The sequence below is a fragment of the Salarias fasciatus genome, chromosome 3, assembly GCF_902148845.1.
Source record: "Salarias fasciatus chromosome 3, fSalaFa1.1, whole genome shotgun sequence".
Classification (NCBI taxonomy): Eukaryota; Metazoa; Chordata; class Actinopteri; order Blenniiformes; family Blenniidae; genus Salarias; species Salarias fasciatus.
In genome coordinates, this window is record NC_043747.1 from 21,718,322 (window position 1) to 21,745,254 (window position 26,933).

A 26,933-nucleotide genomic window follows, 5' to 3' on the forward strand; every position below is an offset into this window, starting at 1 on the left:
CTTTATAAACCAATGGTGTTTTTTCCTTTACATTATGTATTTTATTTTAACAGATGTAACTATAGAGTAAATTTTCATTATGCACTTGGCACTAAACTAAAATTTGGAGCTGTTAGGTTTATCTTTTGGTCCCTGATCTGGCAGCAGTTTGACACCCCGGCTCTACAGTGATGTTGTGACAGTTCCCACTGAGGCCCCCTCAACCACCGGGACCCCCGGGGCCCGGAGAGCTCCCCCCCCCACCCCGTGATGGCCGATGAAGATGGAGGTCAGAGACCGCTTCCCGTTAAGAGGTGAATCCACAACAAGCCAAACCAACGACAGAGAGGGAAGACAGAGCAGGGGGAGGGGGGGCGTTTAGCCGGGAACTGTCAACAGCTTCCTCACACCACGTTTCATGCATCCTCCCACGAGAGGCGGAGCCTAAGAGACAGAGGAGGCAGGAGGGGGAGGGGCTAGTCACCGGGGGCGGCGGTGTGCTGCTTGAGCTCCTCCAGATGCTCTAATATTCTTCTTTGTGATGATGCCCAACACAATCCTGAAACACACACCCGTCACTCGGTTAACGGCCCAAAAACAACAAACAAACAACACAAACAAACAAAGCACAAAAACCAGCGTGGAACAGAAAGGTTAGACAACTCAAAATGACACAACTCAAATCACAACAAGAGGAGCAAAATGCAGTAAGAGTTAAACTAACTTCAAACTTGTTATGACGATAACATTTAACTGATAATAAAGTCCAGTAATTCTGTATTTTAATCCTTGTCAACAAATCAAAGACGACCAGTGATGTGCAAATTCAGGAAATATGAAAAAGTTATTTAATGTATGATTTACAGTAGATAGTATTTTAAAATTCAGCTAGATATAACTAACTTTTAATAATTCATGTCTGTTGCAGAACTGATGATTCATTTAATGATAGCTAAACACGGAGAAAGATGGTTTTTTTAATGGAGGATTTCTGGAATTTAAATCTATGAAGAACCTTTACAAATCTGTTCAACATATTTCACTTTTGTTTTTCCCCAAAACGCCTCCTGCTCCCAGTCAGCACACCTGATTGCATTAAGTCTCATTTAGGGTACGGGTCTGCAGAAAATACATATTCCTGTTGGATATTAGGGTTCAGTGAGATGTAAAACTGAAAAGTAAATAGTTTTTACAGAAAGTTACTGAGATATGTAACTTATTTAGAACTCTTATAGAAAGGAAATGGTGTGAAACAAGTGTGATTTTTATTATCCATTTTACCGCTATGCGCAGAGTGTACTACACATTAAAGACTGTAGCTATGTTTAATTGGAAAAAAAGAGTCTTAAAATAAAGCTTTATCTGTTGACTTAAAGTGAAAGTGGGGTTTTCAAGAATATTTATAGATGCTCTGGAAACAAATTCAGGGATTATCGTGAAATTTGTTGACAACAGAAGAAAAGATACACATCACTAGGCTTATTATGCAAATCATATATATGTAAAAAAAATTGTAACAAAATGATATATACATGGAAAATAATCATACAAATACATAAATAAAATGGAAAAATAAATGCTGCTGCTCAGTTGGTCTGACTGAATGAACACACTCTGGCCTGTTATTTCACTCTGTCACCAGCAGGCGGCTCTCTTCCAAACTCAGAAACAAGACTGCAGCTCCTGTGAGTGTGTAAATCAAAAACCCCAAACCATCCAGCACTGCTGATTCACTGAATCAGAAATCAGCTCCTGGTCTCCCGAGGAAGCGGCGGCGCTCTGTGAGCCCGACGCCTGTGAAGTGTGGTTAGTTTCAGCGTCGGCAGCTCCCTGCTGCTCCGGCGCTGCTGGTTAGGAGGGGGGAGGAGGGGGTGATGAAGGAAGTGCGGCGCTGAGATTAGGCCCGGCCATGCAGATTACAGCAGGGATCTCGCGGCTCATGCAACACCGGGCGGCGTTGGCGGCGGCTCGTCCCCCGCCCCGCGGCGGTTCTCACTTACCCGTTGTGAGTGACCAGGCACTGGCGCAGGCCCAGCTTCCTGAAAATGTCCACCACGATCTCCATGGGGGTGTGGTCGGTGACGGTGAAGGGGCTCATGTCCAGGATGGAGCGCAGCTTGAGGGGCCGGGGGCTGTCGGCCGGCAGGGTGGGGGCGTGCTGGGTGAAGTACACTCTGGAGTTCAGCATGATGCCCTCCTGCTTGCGGCGAGCGTTCTCTGCAGAGAGAGAGAGAGAGAGGGGGGTGAGACGGAGTCCTCGGGCGGTGAGTCTAAATGCGGCGTGGCGGTTTCTCTACCGATGGCGATGGTGATGTCCCTGCGCAGCGCGAAGCCCACCAGCCTCTGGGACTCCTTGGACACGATGGCCGGGAAACCATTATAACTGGTCTCGTTGATGACGGCCTGCAGCTCCTCCACCGTCAGGTCGTCCTGCGTCAGCACCGCCAGCGGCGGGTCGCTGCGCCGCGGCCGCATCACCTCGCGGGCCAGCGTGGTGTGCGTGAACTCCTTTGGCGTCCAGGAAGGGGTACCCGTTCAGCCGGATGCGCCTCGTAGATGCCCTCCCGCCCGAAGGCGTCGCCCACCCACTTGCTGGTCATGACGGCGGCCATGAGCGGCACGATGTACTCCAGGCCGCCGGTCAGCTCGAACACGATGACCACCAGGGAGACGGTCATGCGGGTCACGCCGCCTGCGGAGGGAAGCGTCGGCACGGTTCACGCCGGTGGCGGCGGAGTTCATGAGCCGAGGTCCGGTCTCTCCACTCACCTAGACAGGCGGCGGCGCCCACCATGGCGTACAGCCCCGGCGTGATGCAGTCCGCCCCCACCTCGCACCACTCTTTAAACAGGAACCAGTCGTGGTGGTAGTACGCCAGCTGCTCCACGGCGATGCCCACGATCCGCCCGGCGATCGCCCCGATGGCCATGCTGGGGATGAACAGGCCCGACGGCACCTGGGGAGGAGAACCGGCAAACGCTTTTCATTTCTTCAGCATTTACTACGACTTTATGTTCACGATTGAGTGAAGAGAAAAAAAAATAAAATCACAATTTCAAGACAAAGTTAGAGCCTGAAAAGTGAAACAATTATCTAGAAAAAAAAGAAAACTGCTACACATAGAATAAGGTTTATTAATGAAATGTCACAGGTGACACAGGTACAATTTAAAATATTAGTTACATTTGTATCTTTTGTGGCCATTTGTAAGATTTTTTATATTAATTTAATTATCGGCCTGGCCGATAATATCGGCCGATATTGGCCATTTTTCTAATAATCGGCATCGGCCTTTTTTGCCACCAATAGCCGATAAGATAAATTTATTCAAAAACCTGCTCTTTGGATCAAATATACAGCCGTCTCTCTCTCTCTGCCTGAAGTCACTATCCGGGCTGTGTAACAATGTCCCACCCACAGCTAAATTTTGACGCCAAAATGTTCATTTTTACAGCAAATGAATATCGGCTCGACACATCGGTTATCGGTTTCCATAAGTACCAATAATTGGCATCGGCCCTAAAAAAGCCATATTGCTCGATCCTTAAAAGAAAACTACAAATCTTCTATATCTACCTCCCAAGAGCAGTTAGATTAATTTCTCCTTAATACAGTAGTGCCGAAAGTGCAATCCCAAGAAGCAGATAAATTAGACCTTTCAATAACTGAAGCAGAAATAAGACGGACACTTTCATCAACAGGAAATGGAAAGTCACCTGGTTATGATGGCCTCCCAGTGGAGTATTATTAAACATCTGTAAACATGATGCAATTTTGGAAAAGGTTTTTCAAGAAATGTTTGATAAAGGTCGGCTTGCTCCATCTTTCAGTGAAGCTGTGATACCAGTGACTCCCAAAGCAGAAGATCTGACAGATCCATCCACTTTCAGATCATTAGTCTGATCAATCTTGACTGCAAAATTTTGACCAAAATATTGGAAACCGTACCACAGTGGGTTTTGTACTTGGTACTGAACATAAGTTGCTCCTGTATGCAGTGACTCCCTGGCTTTAGTGTCTGATCTCTTATCATCTTTACCCCGTTTAAAGGAAACAATACAGTCTTTCTCTAAATATTCAGGATATTCTATTAGCTGGGATAAAGCAGAAGTGATGCCTCTCCCTAAAAGTTTAATTTGAAGTGGATACATGAGGGAATTAAATACTTTGGGTTGATTTAAGACTTAATAATTCAGCTTTAAAAATGACTGAACAACCAAACACTGGCATGAAGTGGAGTCTGAAGATTTGAAATCTGAATTACAAATAGATGAATCAATAAAAATGAATCCCACCTTGAGTCCGAAGGTGAATATGGTCATGATGATTTTGAAGATGAGCGCCAGGCACAGCTGCCACATGGCGGAGTAGACGCCGGGCCCGGCCGGCCGGTTGGGGTTGTCGGTGAAGGCCTTGCTGCCGTTCATCTGGCTGCGGTACTGGCACAGCTGCGAGGACTCCAGCGGGCCGCAGTCGGTGAACAGCTCCTTGATCAGCTCGCTGGTGTTCTGCCGCGTGTACGGGTTGGGGAACGCCACCACGGCGGTGATGGCCGCCACCAGGATCACCTCCAGCACCGGGTACTTCCCTGAGGAGAGCCAGAGAGCCAGAGGATCACCCCGTTTTCCTGGAACGAGCCGCGCTGCCGGTCTGCGAATAAACCCGCCTGGGTCTCACCGAAGCGCGTGGACTTTCTCCGCCGGCACCAGGCGATGTTGGCCCGGATGAAGAAGGCCCCCCACAGGCCCCCGAACACGCCCAGCAGGATGAAGGGGATGAGCTCGAACAGGTACCACGGCGTGTGGTACTCCACGTAGAACAGCACCAGGCGGCTGTTCCCGAACGGGTTGATGGAGCGCAGCACGAAGGCCGCCACCAGGGCGGCGAAGAAGGAGCGCCACAGCGTCTTGAGAGGGAAGTAGTAGCTCACCTGGAGGGGGCAGGGCGGCGAAAACAAACTCATTTCCTTTAATTCAGGATGACGAGCATCAAAGTTTTCGCATCTTCAGGACGTACCTCCTCCAGACTGAAGAGAACTCCCCCGATCGGCGCTCCAAAGGCGACCGACACCCCCGCGGCCGAAGCAGCAGAGAGGACCTGACGCACAAAAACACAGAGCGCTACAGCGACGGAAAAACGCAGCCGTGGGTTCTGACGACCGACTCGATTCAAGAGGAGGAGCGCCGGACGTCGGTCTCCTCCCGCCTCACCTCTCGCTTCTTGGCCTCGTTCTTGCTGTACTTGGGGAACAAGTAGGAGAAGATGTTTCCGCAGCAGCAGGCCACGTGCACGAGCGGGCCCTCCTTCCCCAGGCTGAGGCCCGACGCCACGGCCAGCACCAGCGTGATGGTCTTGATCATCAGCGTCCACTTTCCCAGGTAGCCCCGGATGATGAAGCCACTCAGGATGGTCTTGATCTGCAGGACAGAGGAAGGAAAACTACTCGATTACTCGATGCCTCAAACCAGCAGCGCGATTCCAGCAGGGGGAGGAAGAGTCTCTTAATTTCATTATGTGATCAAACCTTGGGTTTTAAACTGCTTGTTCTGCAGACAAATGGCCGATTCATCCAATTCAACGCTGAGAGAAGGCTGGTTACGCCACAGACAAACACACTTACAGTCACACAAACTCTAAGCATGAAGGACAAACAGGAACCCGTGACCAGCAAACCACTTCACCACCACGCTACTGATGATTGCACAACAAACTGGATTAAAGAACGGGATGAAATCAGGAATATTTTGTATTCATGTTTAAATACAGGGGGAAAAATATACAAAATGCACAGAAAATACAGTAAATGACTGACATATTTAAAGAATAACACAAATTCATGTGTTTTAAGATGTCAAAATAATATTAAGTCATGTAATACGTGTTCGATTGCCAATGACGAAGCTCAGAAAGTAGATTTGCAAAGCAGCAGACAAATAAAAAAAATCCACCAATAATCTAAGTTTAACTAAATTAAAAACAAAAGCTATAAAATTAAATAAAATCCAGAGGCCCCCTGGTTACTCATCACTGGTACAGCAGAAGACTGGGAAGCTGCAGTAAACTGAATCTTTGGCGTCTCTCTTTGGCGTCTCTCAGCTGTCCAATAACTTCAGTATTTTCAAGCTCTTCAAAAACAAAACCCAACAAGCTGCAGGGGAAGCTGGAAAGTAAGAAATCGCTTTCCATGGCGAGTTAAGAATGCCGAACACTTCAGTACATGACGGTGGTTCCAGCCTCTGAAGGGTTTGCCGGCTCACCTCGGGGATCCCCGAGCCGCAGGCGTAGGGAGCGAACACCTTCACCAGGCAGACGGCCAGGAAGGCGAAGGACAGGGCCCAGTAGATGTACATGAAGTAGTTCATGATGTAGGAGCCGGGGCCCTGCGGAGACGAGACACGGCGTTACTGACCGTCGGCCTGCAGACGTCCAGCGGCACACACACCTGTCTGAAACACCCACACTCTCTAGAATAAATGACATGGTTGACATTATTTCCTACTGATACGATGAGCTGTGGTTGTGTTTTCAGTGATGCTCCCCCTAACTGGAGGTTAACGGCTAGCCGCCGCCCTCCAGCGCTCCTGGCGGTCTACCTCGGCCTGCCCCAGTATTAGCTCTGCCCAGCTCTTCCACTGAGGACACTTGTCCCGCTCAGCGAAGGTGGTCTCATTGGACGTCCAGCAGCACTGCTCGTGGTTGAACCACATGGCGCTCAGACACACGCCCTCCTTCAGGTCGTTCATCCAATCAGCTGCAATGTCAATCAGGCCAGCCAAAGCACCTAGCGAGACGAAGAGGAGGAGGAGGAGGAAGGAGGCCAGGAAGGAGAGGAGGGGCAGGGAGGTGAAGGCAGAGAGGAGACAGGAGGTACAAAACAAGAAAGAAGAGGAAAAAGGTGATGGCCGCCGGCTCGCCAATTATACCAGCAGCACGTGTGAGTCTTAGAACAATCTGATAAGAAATTAAAACTAAACCTGAGGAGTGTTTCATAGCTTCAATAATAATATTGATCAAATATCACCACAACCACTGACATTAAAATTTCTTACTATCTCTATAATATATACTATCTCTATAATTTCTTACTATTTCTTACTAAAGATATCACCACTTTTATTAAAATTTAAACTATGTAAGAGTGGATCGACGTTATCAGAGGAAAGGAACGGTAGTAATCACAATCAAACATCGCTCGTCAACCAATCCTATTACAAAACAAGCTAAGAGTCAGAGGGGAAAACAAGCATTTAAAACATTCTGAGAAGCTGTGAGTGGATTCTAAGTTCAGGCTAAACGATCTACATCAGTTCTACACCATAATGGTCTTTCCACCAGGAGCAGCTCAGTACTTTCAGCTACGAGCAGACAGAAAGTTCCCACATCACACATTCAATAAATTCAATCATTTACAACAAAAAAAAAACCCTCCCAATTCATTGGATTTTATTAAACATGACGTCATACCTGTCTACACGGTTTGCAGTAAGAATTAATTTGAATCAAACGAGTGTCTGGTGAGTTAATGTGCTTGAGAGAAGTAAGTGAGCAAGAGCACAAGAAAACAAGAGTGAGCTGCCTGAGGCCAAGCATGTGAGAGTCACCAGCAGAGGAGACGACAGCTGTGTGTGTGTGTGTGTGTGTTTGTGTGTGTGTGTTACCTGATGCTAAGCCAGTGAGCGTCACCACCAGCCAGCCGGACCAGGCGTCGTACAGGCTCTTGGTGAACTCCCATGCCGACTCCTTCTTCTTACTGTTGATCTGTATTGACGACACACAAACCCAACGCGGAACGCTTTAGCAGTGACTCCGTGTCCGGGACAGCTGATGAATCCAGATTACAAAAACGATTTATGCAAACAAAATGCAAATCCACAGTGGTGTAATGACCAGGAGCCGAACAATAAAACACTTTGAGGGTGTGTGCTGTAAAGCGGAGTGTTTGCAATGTAAAAACAAAGTGCTCAACCAGAATATCCAAGACATTTTATTCTTATTTGAGGTGAATCTTAAAAAAAAAAGAAGCTTTTTAAACTGCAAATTTATTCTTTTCTTTCAAAAATAGGGCCTGATATAAGATTTGTGTATTTTTTCTTGTGTTTTCTGCACATGGCGTGACTTTCCCTCTAGTAAAAAGTGCTGATCTGATAAATCCAGTTCTTCTTTTGTGAGAGGAAACGTTCGACCCGACACTTCCTGTGCAGACCGGGGGATTAATGCTGACGGTGGCGAATGAGTCTCACCTTCCGGTGGCGCTCGCGGTCCTTGCACTTCTCCCGCACCCAGTCGATGGTGTGGAAGTCGTCGTACGTCCCCACGCCGGGGATGGGCTCCTCTAGGAAGTCCAGCAGGTGGGTGGAGCTGCTGGGGGCGCCGCCCCCGTTCGACATGGCGTAGTTAGACCCTGGAGGAGGAACGGAAAAGATCCACTTGAAAATGCTAGAAATCAAAGATCGTAAATCCCTCGAAATGCGAGGTGAAAACGAGCAATACTTCTTTTTCTACATTCCCACTTGCCAAAACGCAACGAAATTGAGTTCATCAACGGACCCGAAACCTTTAATTAGTGCAAAACAAACACCTTTCATTTTGCTACACATCTTTGTTCAAGTCTAAATTGAACAAGAAGAAACCGTAAAACAAAAGAAGTAAAACCAAAACTACAGAATGTGCAACATTCGTGGTGCAAACCCAACGTTTTCCTCGAGAGGCGACTCCCAAAGCAAACCGGACCGCTAAAGCTGCACCGGCAGTCCAAACTGGACTCGTCACTGTAGCCACCGCGCTCAAGACGGTCCAGAAACGCCGCAGAGATTTAAAGAGCCTGGAGGAAAGGCGGCTGACGCTGCAGCCCAGCAGAGACGGTGGAGGCAGCGGAGGCTCGTCTGAAAGCTGGAACTCTGGGACGAGGAAACTGCTGCAGAGTCCAGAGGAAATCCTTTACTGCTCTGTAATCACCTCCACACTGGAGGCAGTGGCGTGAAAAGAGACGCTCAGGCTGCTATAGCTCAATTTTAAAATCCTTCATGTTGATTGGAAAAGTATCGAATCAGCTGTGAAATTCAGGATAATCTACAGTCCAAGATAAAACAACTTTTGACCATTTTTTGGCACTAATATTGTGAATATTGTGTTAAATGAGAACATTTTCAGGATGTGATATTTTGCACGAAAAGATGGGCGTCAAACAGTGAAATTTTTACAGTTTGTTTGTTGGTTTATCTGGATTGTAAACCTGGAGGGTTCAGGGTCTCTCCCATCTGAGATGAACCCGGGCGCCATGTTGACTCCTGAACCAAAACGACTCCCGACTTCAGTGAAACATTCGGCAAGCAAATCAATTCGGCGTGATTAGCGTTAGTGACAGCAGACAGAGCAGACATTGTCCGCCGCCGTTTCCAGTCCAGCTATGATCCTCGTAAATCAGCTGAGTGACGGGAGCTGAAGCGCGTCACTCCTTTATCGGGTCTGATCTGCTCTGGATGGAGGGAAGAGCCACGGAGGAAGAACACGACAAATCCGAGAAGTGGCAGGATCAACGCGGCCGACGTTTCTCTTCATTTCCCCAAACATCTGTCTGCAGGACAAAAGCGTCACTGTGCAGAACGAGGAGATGAAATACAAAAGCAAAAATATGAAGTAATTGATTAACAACTTAAGTTCGGGTCCACATGGCAGCAAGTTAACAGAAGGTTTCTGAACAAAAGGAGTATTTAAACAACTCCCAACCCACTGCTGGGAACTGGGAGGAAAAAGTCTGATGCTGGACATGCTCTCTGCTAAAAAAAAGTCCTTTTAACTTCATACATGCCCCTTTCAGATTATAATACATATCATCTGTGCACAACTTCAGTCAAAGCCGCCAAAGAAAGTGCTGCTCGAAGCTGTTAACCATCTGTGATGCAGCTTGAAAAAAAAAAGGCAGATCTCTATCGCTGCATCTGCATTCCTTCCTGTGCACTGTGACTCTGCACTTTAACTCAGCGTTTTACTTCAATTTCACAGCCAGATATTAAAGAGGCGTAAGTCTGGCATCACACACTTCATGAGGGAGCTGCCTATCAGCTCCCATCGCTTCCTTTGATGTGTGGCGCGATGCGGGGAGAGACGAAGCCCTCGGGCGGTGATTTCGCCGAGGAGCGGGGACAGAGTGCCGCATCTGAGCGGCAGATTCGCTTCCTTTCTCTGAAGGGAAGTGCGAAGACGCTCTGCCGTTGTGAAATCGGCAGCAGCGGCGGAGAGCGATTGTCCAGAGGGAAGTCGCAGAACAGCGATCTGATGACGGAGCTGATGCGAAAAACAACTGTTATCTGACATTCCAGGACCGGCCAGTCAGTCCTGGGTTTATCTGAGGAGATCGCTGCAGCAACAGTAGATTTCTTTTTTTCAATCTGCAAACCATGAGTACTATGAAATACTTCTGATTAGATTTATAAAGGAGAAAATGCTTTATATATGTTGCTATAGCAACGGTGGGTGATATAGTATAATATCTATATTGTATTCTTCTATGATGGTGTTTGTAAGATGTAACCACGACCATCCGGTCTGTCCTCAGTGAGAGACGATGAGGTTTGGCCTAAATGATGTGTAAACAGCAGTAAACAGTTAAAAGTCTGACTGCACAGGTGGATAAAAGTGATGGAAACGGGATAATGCACACGGAAGCAGCAGCACGGCTGAAAATGAGATTTTCAAGGAGCTGGATGTCCCGTTTCATTCACGGAGTTTCTGCCGCCGGTGAAAAATCGATGGCGAGAGGGACGAAAGGTTTGTCCTTAATAAACAGGAGAGACTGAAGACGCTCTATTTCACATTGATTTTTATTTTTTCGGACCAAACTAATAAATCAACCAGAGAATGGTGACTTTAAGGACTTGGCAGTTCATCTTAGTAAACATTTGTGTGTGAGGAAAACCAAAAACTGACCAATCTGACGCCTACTGATACCAAAAACTGATACCACAGTGCATGACAGTCTGCATTCTGAAGCTACGATGGAGGACAAAGATCAGACTGTTTCCTTCAGCTGGTTATTCAAGGCGTCCTGCTCCCTCTGATGATCTTAGTCAACAAGAAATGAACAGAACTGTTTTCTCTAACACTCAGACGTCTCCATATTTCATTTCTTTATGCATTACGCATTCCCTCCTCATTAGGCCCGCTCTACTACTGCGGCGTAAATCAGTTCAGGGCGGTTTGCAGGCAGCTGGGAGGACATCTCGGGTCAGCGCGGCTGCAGAAGGGTCAGCCTGCTCTGCCGTCACGTGACCGCCGTCATACGCCTCCCGGCAGCCTGACGGATTCCCCAGAGTCACGGCGGTCGACGGGGTCAAGTTCAGAAAGCAAACGGCACACGAAAGCCGCCCGCTGTCACACTTTCTCTGCACTGTTGACATAAAACATGTTGATTCTGGGTCGCTGAGCCGAGGCGGTGTTTCAGGTAAACGACCCTGAAGCTTCCTGTAACCAGTTTTGCAACGGTGACTTTCTGCTTTTTTTCACGAACAGCCATGAATGTTTTGGACGACGTGTGAAAATAATCCACAAATATGTCAAACCGAAGAAGGAATCTGTCAATTAACAGAGACGACTTGAGATGCGGCGCCGTTTGCCTGTTTGCTCGCCATGATGATGCAACAAGGCCTGGAGGAGCAAACACACACACTCACACAGCCGAGAGGAAAACTCCCTGAAAGGTGCAGCCTGTGTATAATTCTACTAACGTCGCTTTTGTGCGAAGGGTGACGGTACTGAGTCACTGTGTTCAGAGCAGATCGCTTCCATCACAGGCGTGTCGGGTTGTTTTTAAGAGTTCCACTCCTTTACTTTACAATCCGTCATTATTGTTATCGGACTCTGGACAGGCGAGATGCTGGACTGAGGAAGCTTGAGCAGCTCAGGCTCGCTGGTTACCTAAAGCTCGACTATGAGGGAGGCTTCAGAGGATCTACCTCCAAATGTTCCTCAACTTTTACTGAATAACCCTCTGCAGGGTATTCACTGGACTATCACACTCCTGCTATCAGAAGATAAAAATAACCCAGTGTCAACTGAGAACACTTTAGTGTTATAAAGTCAGTGGAACAGTTCAGGATGTGTCATTGAAATATGAGATATAGAGAGAAAAAGTACTGTACAGAAAAAAAAAATCACATTTCACACATTTTTGCATTAAAACTGGATCATTTTAAATAATTCTGCTATCTAAATTCTATTAAAGACAACTCTTCTACAATATGTTTAAAAAGTCATGTAAATAACTCATTAAAAGCTTCGGCTTTATGTTAAAACAGCTAACTGTATATGAAATAGTATTTATACATTGACATTTTCAGGTGAAATACAATCAGGTGAACTGACTGGAAGGAAAAATACAGACAAAACACACAAGCGGCAGCATCATGCAATGATTATTACATGATCGTTAGCAAAACAAAGCATCATAATATGGAAATTTGGTCAATACAAGGGTTAAAATGATTTTTCCGCAAGACTAAAAGAGGAATCCATCCGCGTGTGGCCACCAGAGGCAATCCAGAGGCTCAAGATACATGTTTTAGGACTGCTGTGAAACCAGGGTATCTGGATAAAACCCATGCATGAACAGGGAGAACATGCAAACTCCAAGGCAAAAAAAGAGAAAGAGACAATACTAACCACTACACAACTGTGCAGCTTTAAGTCACTGCATTGATTTTAGCTGCAATATCAAGTCGTGTTTTTAATTAAGCAGCTTTCACCACAAACCATCTGGGTGCACCATATAGAAATCAATGGAATGACTAAAGGTTTGAAGCCTATTTTATTGCACAGTGTGTCTTCACAATCTGCATCCTGATGAGCTCAGGGTATAAAAGTGTGCCTGGGGTGTTTTCTCATGTGCAGTGTGTGTGTGTGTGCGCGCGCACTGACATCCTGAATCCTGCCAACAGGTGTGCTCACACTGCAGGGAGGCTGAGACACGCTCGGATCCGCCACATCACACGAGCGTGAGGAGATCCTGCGTGTTTCAGCTGCGACATTATAACAGGGACGCTGCTTCTGCAGGCCTGAGCGCGAGCCCGGACACCGACTCGCCTCCGTTATCCGCGCGCGGTGCACCCGCCGCCGGTTAATCATCTCCAGGGGAGGCGGCGGTGGCGGTTACAGCTAAACGATAGCTTCCACCGTTAGCAAATGGCAGATTTTAATCCACGGCGGCTCCTCTCGGGTTCCATTTATTGCGGTGGAGAGGAGCACCGGGGCAGAGCGAGCTCAACGTGTGCGGCCCGTTGACACAGCAGAGCGGGGATAAAGGAGAGGGGACGGGACGTGGCGTACCTCTTCTCGGTATCTCCTGCAGGGGGATGGTGTCCCCTCCCCCGTCGTAGGGCAGATAGGGGTCGGCCGCCGCGTCCTCCTCCTCCATGTTGGCACTTTGAAGGCGAAGCACGGCTACGCGAGGCTCGGCTTTACTACGCTGCGTGTGTCACTCGCCGCCGCTGCCATGTTTACCAAGGGAAGACGTCTCTCTCTCTCTCTCTCTCTCTCTCTCCCTCCCTCTCTCTCCCTCTCTCACTGCAGCAGCTGACTGTGGGAGCTGGTGATGTCACCGCACTCGCGCACACAGCGCCCTGCACGCGCCCGCGGTTGCTAGGAGAGATCGCCGAGTCCGGGAGAAACCATCGCCTCGGGTCACGGGGGTGTTTGTATATATTTTTACCGGTAAAATATTCCAATATGGACGCTGTGGGGGTGTCCAAATATGAAGACTCCCACTTCTACAATAATTTGTGAAACGTATTGGAAAAATCTTAACTGCAACCAACCACGCACACTATATTTGGATCATACCAACAAACTATAACAATTGTCGCATACACTTGAGTTTGTGGACCTGACAAAACAAATAACTTACACAAACATGATAATTTAGTTCAGACTGGTGAAATAGAGCCACAATACACTCATGTTAACGGTTTTCCTTGTTGTGGCACAGAGTATGTGTGATGAAAATGTCTACATTTTTACAAAAACCAAACAATTACTACAGAAGTAACTGCAATCTCAAAATAAAGTAATTTCTGATAATAAATTCAGGTGTAAAATACAGTGAAATGTCCCAAAAACTTATTCTATAACTGTTGCATTATGGGTGGTTTTTCACGAAGTCACCCTGACAGCATGAATTTAAGGCTAATGCTAGTTTGCTAGCTTTTTTAGCAGCAGCTCGGATCTCAGTGTTACATTGTGTCCACTATAATGAAATTATTTAAAATAAAAAAAACAATGTTTTCTTTGCAATTTTTACAATTTGCTTAGCAGGCCGGATCTGAGCCTCTTGCAGGCCGGTTTTGGGCCACATGCCTTATGTTTGCCACCCATGGACAATACATTTATTTTTACTACAGAGTGATAGTATATTTAAAGTAAGATTTTGCAAGAGCTAAATCATACTTATATGTACATTTTCCATTGTGGAACATGATGGAAGAAAAATTCTTAAAGTAAAAAGTTGTGTAACAACTTTATTTCAAATAATTATAGTAGTGGAAAAAAGTTCTCCGATAGTTGCGGACATCGTCATTTCACTTTTTGTTGATCAAGCAATTTAATATATTTGAAATACCGATTGTCCTGATATGAATATAAATCAAGATTCTTTTAAACAAGATTGAATCAAAACCTTAAGAAAGGACATGTGACGGTCCGATCTGCAGTTGGACAGTTTCCAGTTGAGGATGTCCCATTTCACAATTTACAGCTCCAAACAAGGAGAACAGCCACAACTACAACTTATTTTCACACTATATTGATGCACTTTGTTTTTCTTTGTTTCCTTACGCAAAATGTTATGGCTGTTGTTCATAAACTTCACAGCCACACACAGAAAGCCAGGGAAGCTAAAGAATCATAGCAACTCCACAGTACACTGCTGTTTACTGCCTTAAATGATTAGCTTCAGGGTTTAATAAATCATTTATGATACTTTACAATGTCTACATCTCAATCCCAACAAATACTGTAATTACTGTTTCCACTGCCTCAAGACATTGTAAAGGTGCTTTGTAAACGTTGTGTGATCATGTGTTATTAAAGCTCAGTCACATGCTTCCACGTCTCCTTCCCTTCCCAGGCTGCGAAGACACAAAGCTTTTTTTTCCAGTAAATGAAATAAAAACCAGCCTGGGACCTTGCTGAACTCTTACCTTTTGGCAGGGCGCTGGTTGCTAGGCAGTGGTACAGGTGGCGGCAGCCATACTTTGTTCCTCCCTCCTGAACTCGCCCCAGTCAGCACTTTGAACCGGCAAAACCCACGAAACCAGAAGCCCGGAGCAGCCAGATCTCTCAAGTCTCCATACGATCCGGCTCAGGACTCCCACTTCTCCTCAGCCGTGCCGCTTTTTTTCTCCTCCGCACGCCGAGAGCCGACAAAAAGCGAGAGCACAAAACTCCATGGGGGTGAGAGAGAGCGAGTGGGAGCCTTGATCTCGCTGCAGCCTGACCCCAGAGGAGGGCTGCACAGAGCTTCCTCTGAGCCCACCCCCCCCCCTGCACTGCCGTGCAGAAAATAGCAGAGGCAGGCACAACTTTAAAGAAGCACTTTCATCCAGAGCCGGAGACTTCCTGAGGCGCTCGCTCACACACCGGCCGGCGGCTGAACTGGTTCGTGGGAATGTGGCTCTCTGTCTATTCCATCCCAAAGCAACGCTGGCGGGGTGAGGAGGCGGAGCCTGGTCCAACACATCACCCAGCAAGCCGAGCGGCAGCTCTGAACGGGAGTCAGCAGTGACACTTTGTTCCTCCGGTTGACAGTTATGTGATGTATTCCTGAAATATTTCCCCGACGGTCCGTGAACGTACAGGAGGGGAAAGGTCAAAGTTACGCTCGGCTTTCTTCTTTTGTGGTTAACTGCCCACAGGTCCAGTTACAGAGTCCAAGAATAAAGAGGCTAATCAGACAGAGACAGAAGACAAACCGTGTAAGCCAATACCGCCTACAAACGCAGGACAATGACCACAACCTCTACGAGCTGAGCAGACCAAGCCACAGGCAACATTAAGAACCACAGGGGAAGACAACAACTCTGAACATCAAGAAAACGCAGCTCACAGGAGGACATCGATTCAGCGATTCACATGTCTCCTGATCTGACTTCATGGAATTCTTTCTCAAGCTAAACTCCTAATATAAGCAAGAGTACCAACATCGCGCTCTTGCTTCTGACGAACAGCAGAGAATTACCAGAGTTAGTGTACAAAAAAAAAAAAGATAGCAAAGGAAAAAAAAAATCAAAACTCTCCCTAGGTGGCAGCATTGCAACTGAGCTTCATTCATTTGTTTCAAGAGAAGAAGTCAAAGAAGTCAAGTTTCAATCCGTGTATTAATAACAACCACAACAACAACAACAACAAACTCAGTGTAAAGCTATCCAACGATCGATGAAGGCCCATTGATGCTAAACACTCAATACAGAGTCGGGTAGACGATACGTAGCAAACAGTAATACCAACACTGACCTGTGGGGGCGGTGTTGTGCAGTGGAGCTCATGTTCAACGTAATTTTGGATTTCTTTGAGGAAAGATGAACATGTGCAAGCAGACAAGCAGATCTATGACACCACCTTAAGAAAATTAAAAAAACAAATTGGTAGAAAAATGGCTCTTCTGATTGTACTGCCCTCTACTGGCTGTTAGGTGTACGGGACACGTGGCAGTATGAAGAGAGTGACGCATGACAGGCTTTGAAACACACACCCTGTCTAAACAATTAGCACTTTCAAAGCATTTTCAAAAAGCTCCAGCTCGGGAGCCGTTTTCACAGAGATGCATTCTCAGGAGCTCTGAGCACCGTTGTCGTCTAAACCGACACCCAAAAACACAACTGGCTTTGCATTTTCATGGCACAACGTCATCTAAACAGGGCCTGAGGCTCGATGAGCCACATGGGAAGAAGTCTTCACCTTGACCTCTGGGAGCGCAGGTTTGAACCAGGACACCAGGAAAAGAATCAAGCATGAAACCATCTAGTCTGTGTTTTAAAGACCCCCTAATGCAACCCCGGGGAAACACAAATATCTGTGTGGCCCTCCACACATCCAAACTTTCCACCCAGGACCTGATTTAGTACGAAAGACAATATGTCACTTTATATTCTGAGCAGTTTCAGGCTCAACATCAGAGACACACAGGCAGCAGTCATCGATACATGTTAGTATGTTGACATATAAATCTCAATAACAAATGTTACATGTTTGTTTCCCCTCCAGCAGTAGGCTAAAGGCTGAGTCGGTCCCGTCGCTGCATTTTTCCATCTGTCCAAACTAGTTTTACTGGTGTGTCCTGAGCATTGCTGTCTAACCAGCAAGACTGCGTGATTTAAAAAAAAAATAATAAAAAAAAATATTTTGGCGTTGTAAAAAAGACTAAGACTACTCCCAGGTACAGTTCAGTCATTTCCTGAGCGGCCTGGTCGCTGAACTCCGCTCTTTAATAATGAATAACCTGGATTTGTTATGACACAGTTAATGTAGAAGAAGAATGTGAAGAGAGAGTGGGTGTGCCGTGGAAGTGTGTGTTTACTCACAGATGTGTTGCCAAACTGTGTGTAATGTATTTGGGGTGGGATTGCCTGAATGACGGACCGGTAGAGCTGCTCTCTGCCTGACAGGTGGATGGACGAGTGGTCATTTTTTGAGGTTTCTTTGTCCTCGATAGTGACTGTCTGTCCTGCTTCAGATGAGTCAGGCGCTGAGGTGTTATGAGAGAAACCACTGAGCTCTGCTTTCAACAGCAACAGGCAGGTGGCCCGAGAAGAGAGCCTGCAAGTCGCCGCTTAGGGTAAAAAAAACCCAATCTGGAAAGACATTACAGGTCCTACAGGTACACACACACACACACACACACACACACACACACACACACACACACACACACACACACACACACACACGTTGGTCGAGAACTAGCGTTCATGTCGCATTAGCGCCCCCCTTTCTCTGGTGTTTGGGTGGTGTAATTACAGTTTAAATCTATCGACTTTTATCGAACGTTTTTATTATTTCTATTGACAAAAAATATATTTCGATAATTATCGCTATCGTTTTATCGCCCAGGCCTAACACACATACACACACACACACACACACACACACACACACACACACACACACACACACACACACACACACACACACACATCACATGCACGCACTCTTTAACACACATTTTTCTGAGTGCATTTGTCCATTCTACTGCTGGAAATTTTAATTTCATTATTTGAACCTTGACCAAAAGGGAAATGGACGTTTTATAGCAATTCAATCTAATCTAATTTGACCTAATCCAATCTAACTTCAGATACCACCAACTCTCCAAAATTACTATATTAATCAAGTAAAGGTTGCTGAATGAGGGATAATTCACTGTTTGAGCTGAGTCTGTCTGAAGTAAAACTTTAAATTTTATATATTTGATTAGTTTTAGGACACTGCTGACTGCTGGATCGCTTAATAAATATTACAGGCATTAATGTATTTTCCAGACTTCAGGTCATGAAGAGTAAAATCTCGTGCATAAGTAGCACTGGTTTAGACAACAAATTTATACAAGATGCATTAATTTTTCCTACAGCTCTGTTTCCATTTTCAGGTGCATTTCTTTTTCACAGCAATGTTTATTTTTGAACTTGGGTTCTGGATGGAGTCATTTGACTAGAATATGGCAGAAACTATGAAAAACTGTATGAGTCACGTCATTTTTTTTAAGATCAATTGACAAGTTGGATCCAATTCAGAGACTTTTGTGACTACAAGTGGTGAAGTAAGTCTGACTTTTGGTCAACATTTCAAAGGCGGCGGATCACCGGCGTGGAGCTGAGCGCGTGTGGAGAGAGCCGACACCTCTGACACCATCCTCCACATGTGGCTTTTTCTGTTTGATCAGCTGCAAGTCCAAGCTTAAGAAGAGAGGAGGGACGAGCAAACGAGACGCAGCAGACCGGATGTTGAACGGACCAACAGGTGACTGTATACGGCTGACTCTAAAAACCTCACAAGCTCTTCAAAAACATATAGTGATTTACGTGACTGTCCACTTGTGTGTTTGTTTATAGCTGCAGGGCAACAAGGCAGCAGTCCTGCCATGTGTTCAGGTTTTTTACGACCGTCGGCGTCCAAACCAGGAGGATATCCACGTGTGAACGAGCAGCGGGAGCAAACACGCCAGGCCAACGCAAACAGAGAGCGCAGCGGCGAGACAGCAGAGCCAACACCAAGGGCGGAATCAAGGGGAACGATGGAGGCGATATGGAGTCAAAACAAACAACAAAGACGGTCAAAACCATAAGAATTCGATGCAATGAAAGTCGAGACATGACATGAAACTCAAGATGTGAGGCAAATACATTGCACAGGGGTTCAGGGCGCCATGGGAGCACATGTGGAGCAGCTGGCGGAGGCGGGGAAGGCACAGGACAGCAGCGACACACAAGCGGACACACTCTGGACGCATCTTCAGCTGCGAGCAACAGGGAAGCCTCCACGGAGGGGTTCGGACGCGATGGGGAACAGCGCCCCGCGGCCGGACGCCCCTCCTCGCTCCCTACCTGGGGAGGCGGCGTCCCCGTCCAGCAGGTTGTCGTCCTCGGTGGTGTGGAAGTCCATGATGACGCCGGCTCCATCCAGCAGCTCCTCGTCGCTGCTGGCGCTAGCGATGCTGTTGTAGCTGTTCCTGCAGTAGCCCCTGTGGTACAGCTGCTCCGACTCCATTTAGCAACGCGCCGGTACCCTGGATGATAAGGGGGGGGGGGGGGCAGGGAGGGAGGGAGGAGGGAGGTGGTGGAGATATACACACTGTGCTGTGAGGAGGCCAGGTTACAGAGCCGACCAGGTGAGGTGAGACTATGGAGGCACACAGGTGGGCGGGGCGGGGCGGGGCGGGGCGGGGCGGGGGCGTGCAGGTGAACAGAGACCACACAGGGAGGCCGTCCTGCAGCCACACTCAGGAATATTCATTCTCTTTAGAAACCAATGCCGGTCGCAGAAAAGTAACTCCATCCAACATCACGACTGTCGTCAGCAGAATAAATAGAATAGAGACGTTTTGGCTCCGTCGTGCAGCCATTATAGTCGAAGGGTTTGGTACCTACAAATACGTGACCGCTTCTTCAAAAAGTACCAGTAGGCAGAGAAATAGAGCTTTTGGGAAATATACCATCATTATGGCGCCAATAACTCAGTCTAACCTACTGAAAACACACCTGAAGTCATCGCAATACGTCAAATTATATTCACTTCAAGTATCACTGTACTCATGAGAAATCAGCCTTTCTCCTTGATAATATAAGCATTATTTATAGAGAGGCACCGAAATGAACATTTTTACCGATACCAATATTATTACTGTGGTTATTCCCAATATCAATGTAAAAACAAGCTTGTAGGATGAATTTATACCCTGAAAACTATGGAAACAGTGAACACGAAAGAGTCATTTCTTCATTTTCCAAAAGGTTTTCATCCAAACTGCTCAGACTCAACTAAAATGCCATAACGCATTGTTGTTTCACGACAGACTGCTGGAGTCCTGGTGACCTGGAGCAGCCAGGTCCTCTGCCTCGTCCTCGTTCGCGATTCCAGGAACTGAAGAGGAACCCAGAGGGTGACGGGGCATTTGCTGTCAGGGAACAGAACGGGAACCATTCCTCATCTCTGTCCTTGTTTTACCCATGAATTCCTCTCCAGTTACTGCTGACAGGATCCGTCACGCATGTCTACTCATAACTGCAACCCCTCGACCGTTTCTGATATCTCGAAAATCGAGGATTTACCAGAAAACACGGAATCACAGCTTAGTGCTGATGTGCTGGAGGACTTGAGCAGCACGAGGACAAATGTTTACAGGCCAACGCTGGACTGTGAAGACGCCGCAGCGTCAGGGATGAGCTGAGACAAGACGAGGAAGATGAGACGATCGGTCAAAGTGAGCGGAAGCGAAGGCGGAAGGAGGGAGCAGGTAGTGTGCAGGAATGAGACGCCTGCAGCCTTTAGCTGAGGCATGAAACCAGAATAATTGTTGTTTTTCACACTGGTTTGGAAATCTTGGCCACAACTGACCAAAGATAAAGGAAAAATTTAATCTCACCATGGAGGTTTTATGAAATTATATCTAAATGGACTATCTGTGAAAGACAAATGGTCATGTTCTAGCTCCAGAGGTTCTTCCTCATACTCTCAGATGACTCTTTAGCCTCTCTGCAGTGGCTTCCTGAAGCTCTCAGAGCGCTGGATTTAAACAAAACCGTTTTATTTTGGTGTCACACCCAGCTTTCTTTCAGAATGACTCTTATTGCTCTGCTGAAAAAGGCAGAAAACTGCCAAAAGGATTTGAATTGTTTAAACTGTTGCAAAAACTTTAAAAGGAAAAATGGCTGAAACTACTAAAAAGATTAAAAATGGTTAAAGAAGAGAAGAGAAAATAAATATCTCAGGGAATCAAGATGGCTAAAGCAGCTAAAACAACTTAATTGGAATAAAACATACGTTTTTAAAATGTAAATTGAAATAGATAAAACAGCTACTGGGCTTAAAACACTAAAATAAAGAGATTTCAGTTAAAACTATCAAAACAAACTGCAAAAAAATCATAAATGCATCTTGAAATACAGTTTTTGTATCTATAGCGACTTTAGATTCACTTTGTTATAAACATTATAATGGTTACATATGTCTCCACACCCCATTCTTTTGATGAATAAAGAGAAAAACAAATTGTTTTGGTCATAAATGTTGAAGACGCAACATTTAAATGACTTTGAATTTGACTGAAAAGTTTCCTCAACATTTTAACAGCAGTCGACAGAAAAGCTACAAGGAAAGTGATGGAGTAGGGCTCAGTTATATCTCTGGATTACGTGGATTCCTGCGGTCTTCCTGTGTTTTCTCTCCTCCTACTTTAACGATGGTATTTGTCTCGGTGTATTTATGGAGCGCAGGATTACACTGGACAGTGACAGGAGTGATGAGGATGCTGCTGCTGAACCTCAGAGAGGAGGACTCAGCACATCACCTGCTCTCACACCACGCCCTCCTGTGGCCGAGCAGCAAACTGCACCACAACAGGGATAGTTTGCAAATAGTCGAGAGAGGGGGGGGGGGGGTGTTCCAAGAAGAAATGTTTGAAGAAATGGTGCCACTTTGAAGAATGTCAGATGGAGAAAATTCAGGTATTTATCTTTGAATGTAGGGGAAAAAATATATATAAATTCCAACACTTGAGTGAAATTCACCAGAAAGTATCCTGAAAGCAACCTGAAACATGAACTTGCTTAAATGTAAAATCAGGAAATGAAAACCTCCACCAAGTTAAACACGAGGATCAGGATTCGCTGCCTCGAAAAGACGATCATTAACTTCTACGGTATGTCAAACAATGCCCGGTCCCATAAAACACATCCTCTGCCTCCATGTCCGTCCTTAAGGAGCTGCTTTAACTGACTTCACCCTCATTATTCTTCAGTGCAGCAAAGCTCCCTGAGGGAGACTCAGAAAACGCCACGAAGGAAAACAAGAGAAGAAAACACAGTTTACTAACAGTGGAGGTCAAGCTCCATTGATCCAAGAAGGTTGTCTTGTTTGTTTTGTATAAAATTGTGGACACTGCTTTCTTAACAAGAAAATGTTTTATATGCAGCGGATAAAAGCAGCAGTTTACTTTAAAGCCTCGTTTCAGAAAAGTTCCACGTTCACACGAAAACGACAGAAGCGTTGAAGACGATGTAGTTAGAGCGCAGGGCCACTAAGTCGGAGCTGTTGTTTGATCTTGTAATGAAACCACACACACACACACACACACACACACACGAATGAGCTGACTGGTTCCATGGCGAGGCGTGGCCGGGTGTGGCTCATCGCTATCTTCAGCCCACAGAAAACCACCAGGTCAAACGGTCTGGCCACATAGCGGAGTGCAGCTCCATAAAATAATCTTTTACGTTACTTTATCAGATCAAATGGCGCATGAGTTTGTACAAATGCTTACATTTCACTTAATACTCGCTTTCTTTTGAGGTGTGTCGTCAAAAATCACTCACCTCTGAACAAAACAAAGTGAAATCTGAGCCCAGCAAACCAAACTAGAACCAAATCCTCGATCTGAGGCAACGAGGAAAGAACAATCTCACTGATTCAGTGAGAGACAGCTCGTCCCTTCGAGCCAAATCCAATCAGTGTGGTCAGAAAATCTAATTCAGCTCGTTTTCAGAGGCAGAGATCTGCCAGGTGAATTCATGTGACAATTCCTCTCAACTGACTAAACTCATATTTAAGCTATTCTGTTTTATTGAAACACCTTTTTCTCTTTTTTTAATAAGATTTCTGTATTAATTCTGGCATTTAAAGGAATCACGCAATTTATCACAGCAGGTCTGCTGGTTCCTGCAGAGCTGCAAGCCAGGATTAATCAAACAGGAATATAAAAAGCTGATATAATAATAAAAAAAAGGTGCATATTTGTCTTTTCATGTGGTGAACTGCAGTTCTTTGCTTCTTTACCGCTTTACTTGTCATTGTCTGGTTTTCTTCTGTTCGGCTCTGCTGGTGAAATGCGATCGTTATAATTATGACAGTCTGCAGCAGAAATGGAAACAGTAATCAGCACTGGGAAACTGACTGAGGCGTCTGCCCAACGATCAGCCATAACATTATGACCAGCGGCCTATTTTCAATGTAGCGCTCCTCCAGGCCATGCGGGTGAATATCTGAGGGTAGACAGCAGCAGCAGCAGCAGCAGCAGCAGCAGCAGCGAGGGAACGAAGTGTTGCTGATGTTACACAACGCGTTGAGCTGTGTGGAGCCTTATCTTCCTCCGGCTGGTCACCATGGAGGCGTTGCCCGGGCGACCGTTGCCGAGACGTGACTCAGCGTTTTGCCCTCCCTGCGGCCAACAGGCTCACATCTCCTCCACGGACGGGCACCGACACCTTGACACGAGCACGTGTCACGGGCCATGGCGTTATCGCATGGTCAATAAAACGTGTGTCTGGGACCTTCAGGAGCTTCTGGTCTGAAGACTGAAGGGTTCACTGTAAGGAGTAGCGGCACAATAAGTCCATAATGTACTGGGGGGGCTCACCATGCAACACAGAAAGTCCAAACTAACATTTTAAAATCAATCCAAAACCCAGAGAACCAAGATGGATTCTAATCCGGGGGGTGATATTGTCAGGGGTGTTTCAGTTTTGCTTGGATTTATCTGCAGGTAGTCTGAGGAGAGCAAGTCTTTGATGCACGACACATTCCAGGAACACAGGTAAAAAAATGAAACTCATGAAAGGCATTAAAAGAAAAATACAGCTGTATGTCATCAGCGTAGAAGTGATAAAACACATGTCCGCTGACCAAGAGGTATCAGGTTCTACAAATGACTCAACATCATTAGTTTCAATAGCAGTGTGTTCAAATAAAGTAGAAATTGCACCGACTGTTGAATCACACACAATACGTCTCTGTGTTTCCACACAGTGAGCAGAGGGTGCCAACAAGCTAAACAAAATTCAACAGTGATCACTCATCTGAAGGTCCTCCACATGTAACTGACCAATATTTAGACCATGTGAGAAACCCAAGTCTATAGTGTGACCTTTAACATCAGAACTGTGACTGAACTATAACCTAAAGAATTGTAACCCACACACACACACAACAGTAACTAAATGGAAATGAATATCGGCTGTTAATATCGGACCAATAGTGGAATGTATAAACAAAAAAGACATATCAGTCAATACCAATTTCAACGCTCATGTATCATCCATTTCTAGCTTCAAATCTTGTTCCTGTCAGAAAACTCATCAATGTCTCAGCTCCGAAAATGTGGAGGCTCACCTAGAAAACTGACGTCCAGTCAGACTCTCTCTGCTCAGAACCTGAAACTTTTCAGTGAATCTGTCTGGATGATCAGGATAAGAATGATCTTGCCATGTTAAAGTGACTTTTCTGTTCTCGTCAGACAATAACAGCTGCCTGTGTGCAGAGTTTGGATCCAGTGTGATCTGCTGTGAATATTGTAGGAAGTCTGCTCTGGTCTGCGGTTGTGGCAGTAAAAGCTCCTCTTCAGCGGCTCTCAGTGAGATGTTTGTCCCTGTCTCTCTCAGGATGTCCTGTAGTTTCTCTCTGCTCTCTGACACAGCTGCTGCAACATCCTCAAAGTATCTGAGAGGAGCAGTCTGGATTCTGGAGGAGTGTGTGGGCTCACTGAGTGCTGACACTGAGGGGTAGCTGAGCAGAAACTGGGTGTGGTGAGCTTCGTGTTTGAAACGTGAGCTTCACGTTTTTCTCTCGCTCCTGGATTCTCCTCTGGATGTTTAGTCGACTCTCCTCCAGCTCCTTCTGCTTCTGCCTCCTCTCTGCTGCAGCTGGGACTGTTTCATGGCCTCTGTGTTGCTCCATGGTGCAGATGTAACAGATACACTGCTGATCGGTGCGACAGAAACTCTTGTGACGAGAGCAGATCTGCTCCTGGAGCTTCTTGGAGGGCTCCACCAGCTGGTGTTTCTTAAAAGCAGCAGATTGATGGTGAGGTTGGAGGTGTTCCTCACAGTAAGAGGCCAAACAGACCAGACAGGACTTGACGGCTTTCAGCTTCCTCCCAGAGCAAACATCACAGGACACATCTTCAGGTCCAGCAGAGCAGAGATCAGCTGCAGCAGCTTGGAGTCCAGTCTTCTTCAGATCCTCTACTAACTTTGCTAGCATGATATTTTCTTCAGGTCAGGTCTTCGCATGTACTTCTCTCTGCAGTGAGGACAGCTGTAGACTCCTTTGTTCTTCTCTTCATCCCAGTGGCTTTTAATACAGTTGCTGCAGTAGCTGTGTCCACAGGGAACCGTCCCCGGATCCTTCAGGAGATCCAGACAGACGGAACAAGAGAACTTCCCACTGGTTTTTTTGGGCATTGATTTCAATCACAGTTGAAGAAGGTATCATTAGTAAATACTACAAGACAAATTTGATTTTCAGGTGAAAAAAACTGAAAAGGATGACTGTAAATAAAAAAAAAAAAACCAAACCAAAGGCTTCAAACTAGAACCAGGAAAAGAGATGGTGAAGAGAGATGCAAGAGAAGGGAAAAGCTTTCATCTGTTGCTGCAGTATACATCTGAATAAATGTAAAACTTGAATTTTGATGTGAAGTTGTTTGTTCTCTCCGCTTAAAGAAAGTTCAGTAAGAAATTCAGGCTCAAGCGATCGAAAAGGAAATGAAATATGATCCATCTTCAGCCCATTCCAGTCCGTTGACATGCAGAGCAGGAAAACACAATTTACCGCAGCTCATCATGGAAGTGTTGACACCGTCATGTGATCTGCAATTTATCATGCAGCCCTGGTGACATTTACAGTAAATCCAAGCACTTATGCAGATGATGTTAACGGGGCTGTATCATGCAAAATTCACTTTTTTATGATTTAACCTTGTTATATAGTTATGTACTCATCAAAAACACCCCCAAAGCGTTTTTTTCCCTTCGTGCCTGCGTGTTTGAGCTTTCCTTGTGTTTCTGCTGCTCAGAGAGCTAAGAGCTAAAGCTAACCCTTAGAGAAGCTAACGCATAACATATTTGTTTTGAGGCTCCGATTGGTTGAAGTTCGCTGTCAGTCAAAATCCACAGGGGGAGAGGCGGGATTTTCAGTGAAACGGAGCGTTTTCTCTTCTGGGTTTCAGAATTAGCCCCAGAAAATCTTTTATTTCACACAAAATGACTTTTCCTTAGCGCCAAAAATAAACTACTGCCATGTTAAGGCCAAAGCTAGGGTTTGGACTAGCTAAAAAAGCATGATACAGTCCCTTTAATGTGTTTGTATTTTGAGATGTCTTTCTTCCAAATAACAGTGCTCTTTCTCTTGGCCCTTATTTACACCTGCTATTTTTTTTTTTTTTAAATACTCTATCATTTGCAGTTCCCACCTGCAGCGCT

The 26,933-nt window shown here is 45.9% G+C and overlaps 2 protein-coding genes across 2 annotated transcripts in view; both read right to left on the minus strand.

The window, feature by feature from the left end:
- Positions 1-455: 455 nt before the first annotated feature.
- The window catches only part of clcn3 (chloride channel 3), a 31,123-nt gene continuing 4,645 nt past the window's right edge, over positions 456-26,933 (minus strand). The window contains 16 exon segments of the mRNA XM_030084153.1: positions 456-507; positions 509-538; positions 1,980-2,196; positions 2,277-2,488; positions 2,490-2,522; positions 2,524-2,671; positions 2,749-2,935; positions 4,275-4,567; positions 4,657-4,909; positions 4,996-5,076; positions 5,190-5,396; positions 6,237-6,359; positions 6,573-6,760; positions 7,638-7,737; positions 8,220-8,380; positions 19,566-19,747. Coding sequence (XP_029940013.1) covers positions 456-507; positions 509-538; positions 1,980-2,196; positions 2,277-2,488; positions 2,490-2,522; positions 2,524-2,671; positions 2,749-2,935; positions 4,275-4,567; positions 4,657-4,909; positions 4,996-5,076; positions 5,190-5,396; positions 6,237-6,359; positions 6,573-6,760; positions 7,638-7,737; positions 8,220-8,380; positions 19,566-19,728 — 2,448 coding nt within the window. The 5' untranslated portion in view covers positions 19,729-19,747.
- Positions 25,354-25,913, minus strand: LOC115382439 (E3 ubiquitin-protein ligase TRIM47-like; the record flags this gene model as incomplete). The annotated part of the gene is given in 2 exon segments (XM_030084165.1): positions 25,354-25,724; positions 25,727-25,913. Coding segments are annotated over 2 exon segments (558 nt in total), but the record flags the coding sequence as incomplete, so codon positions are not given.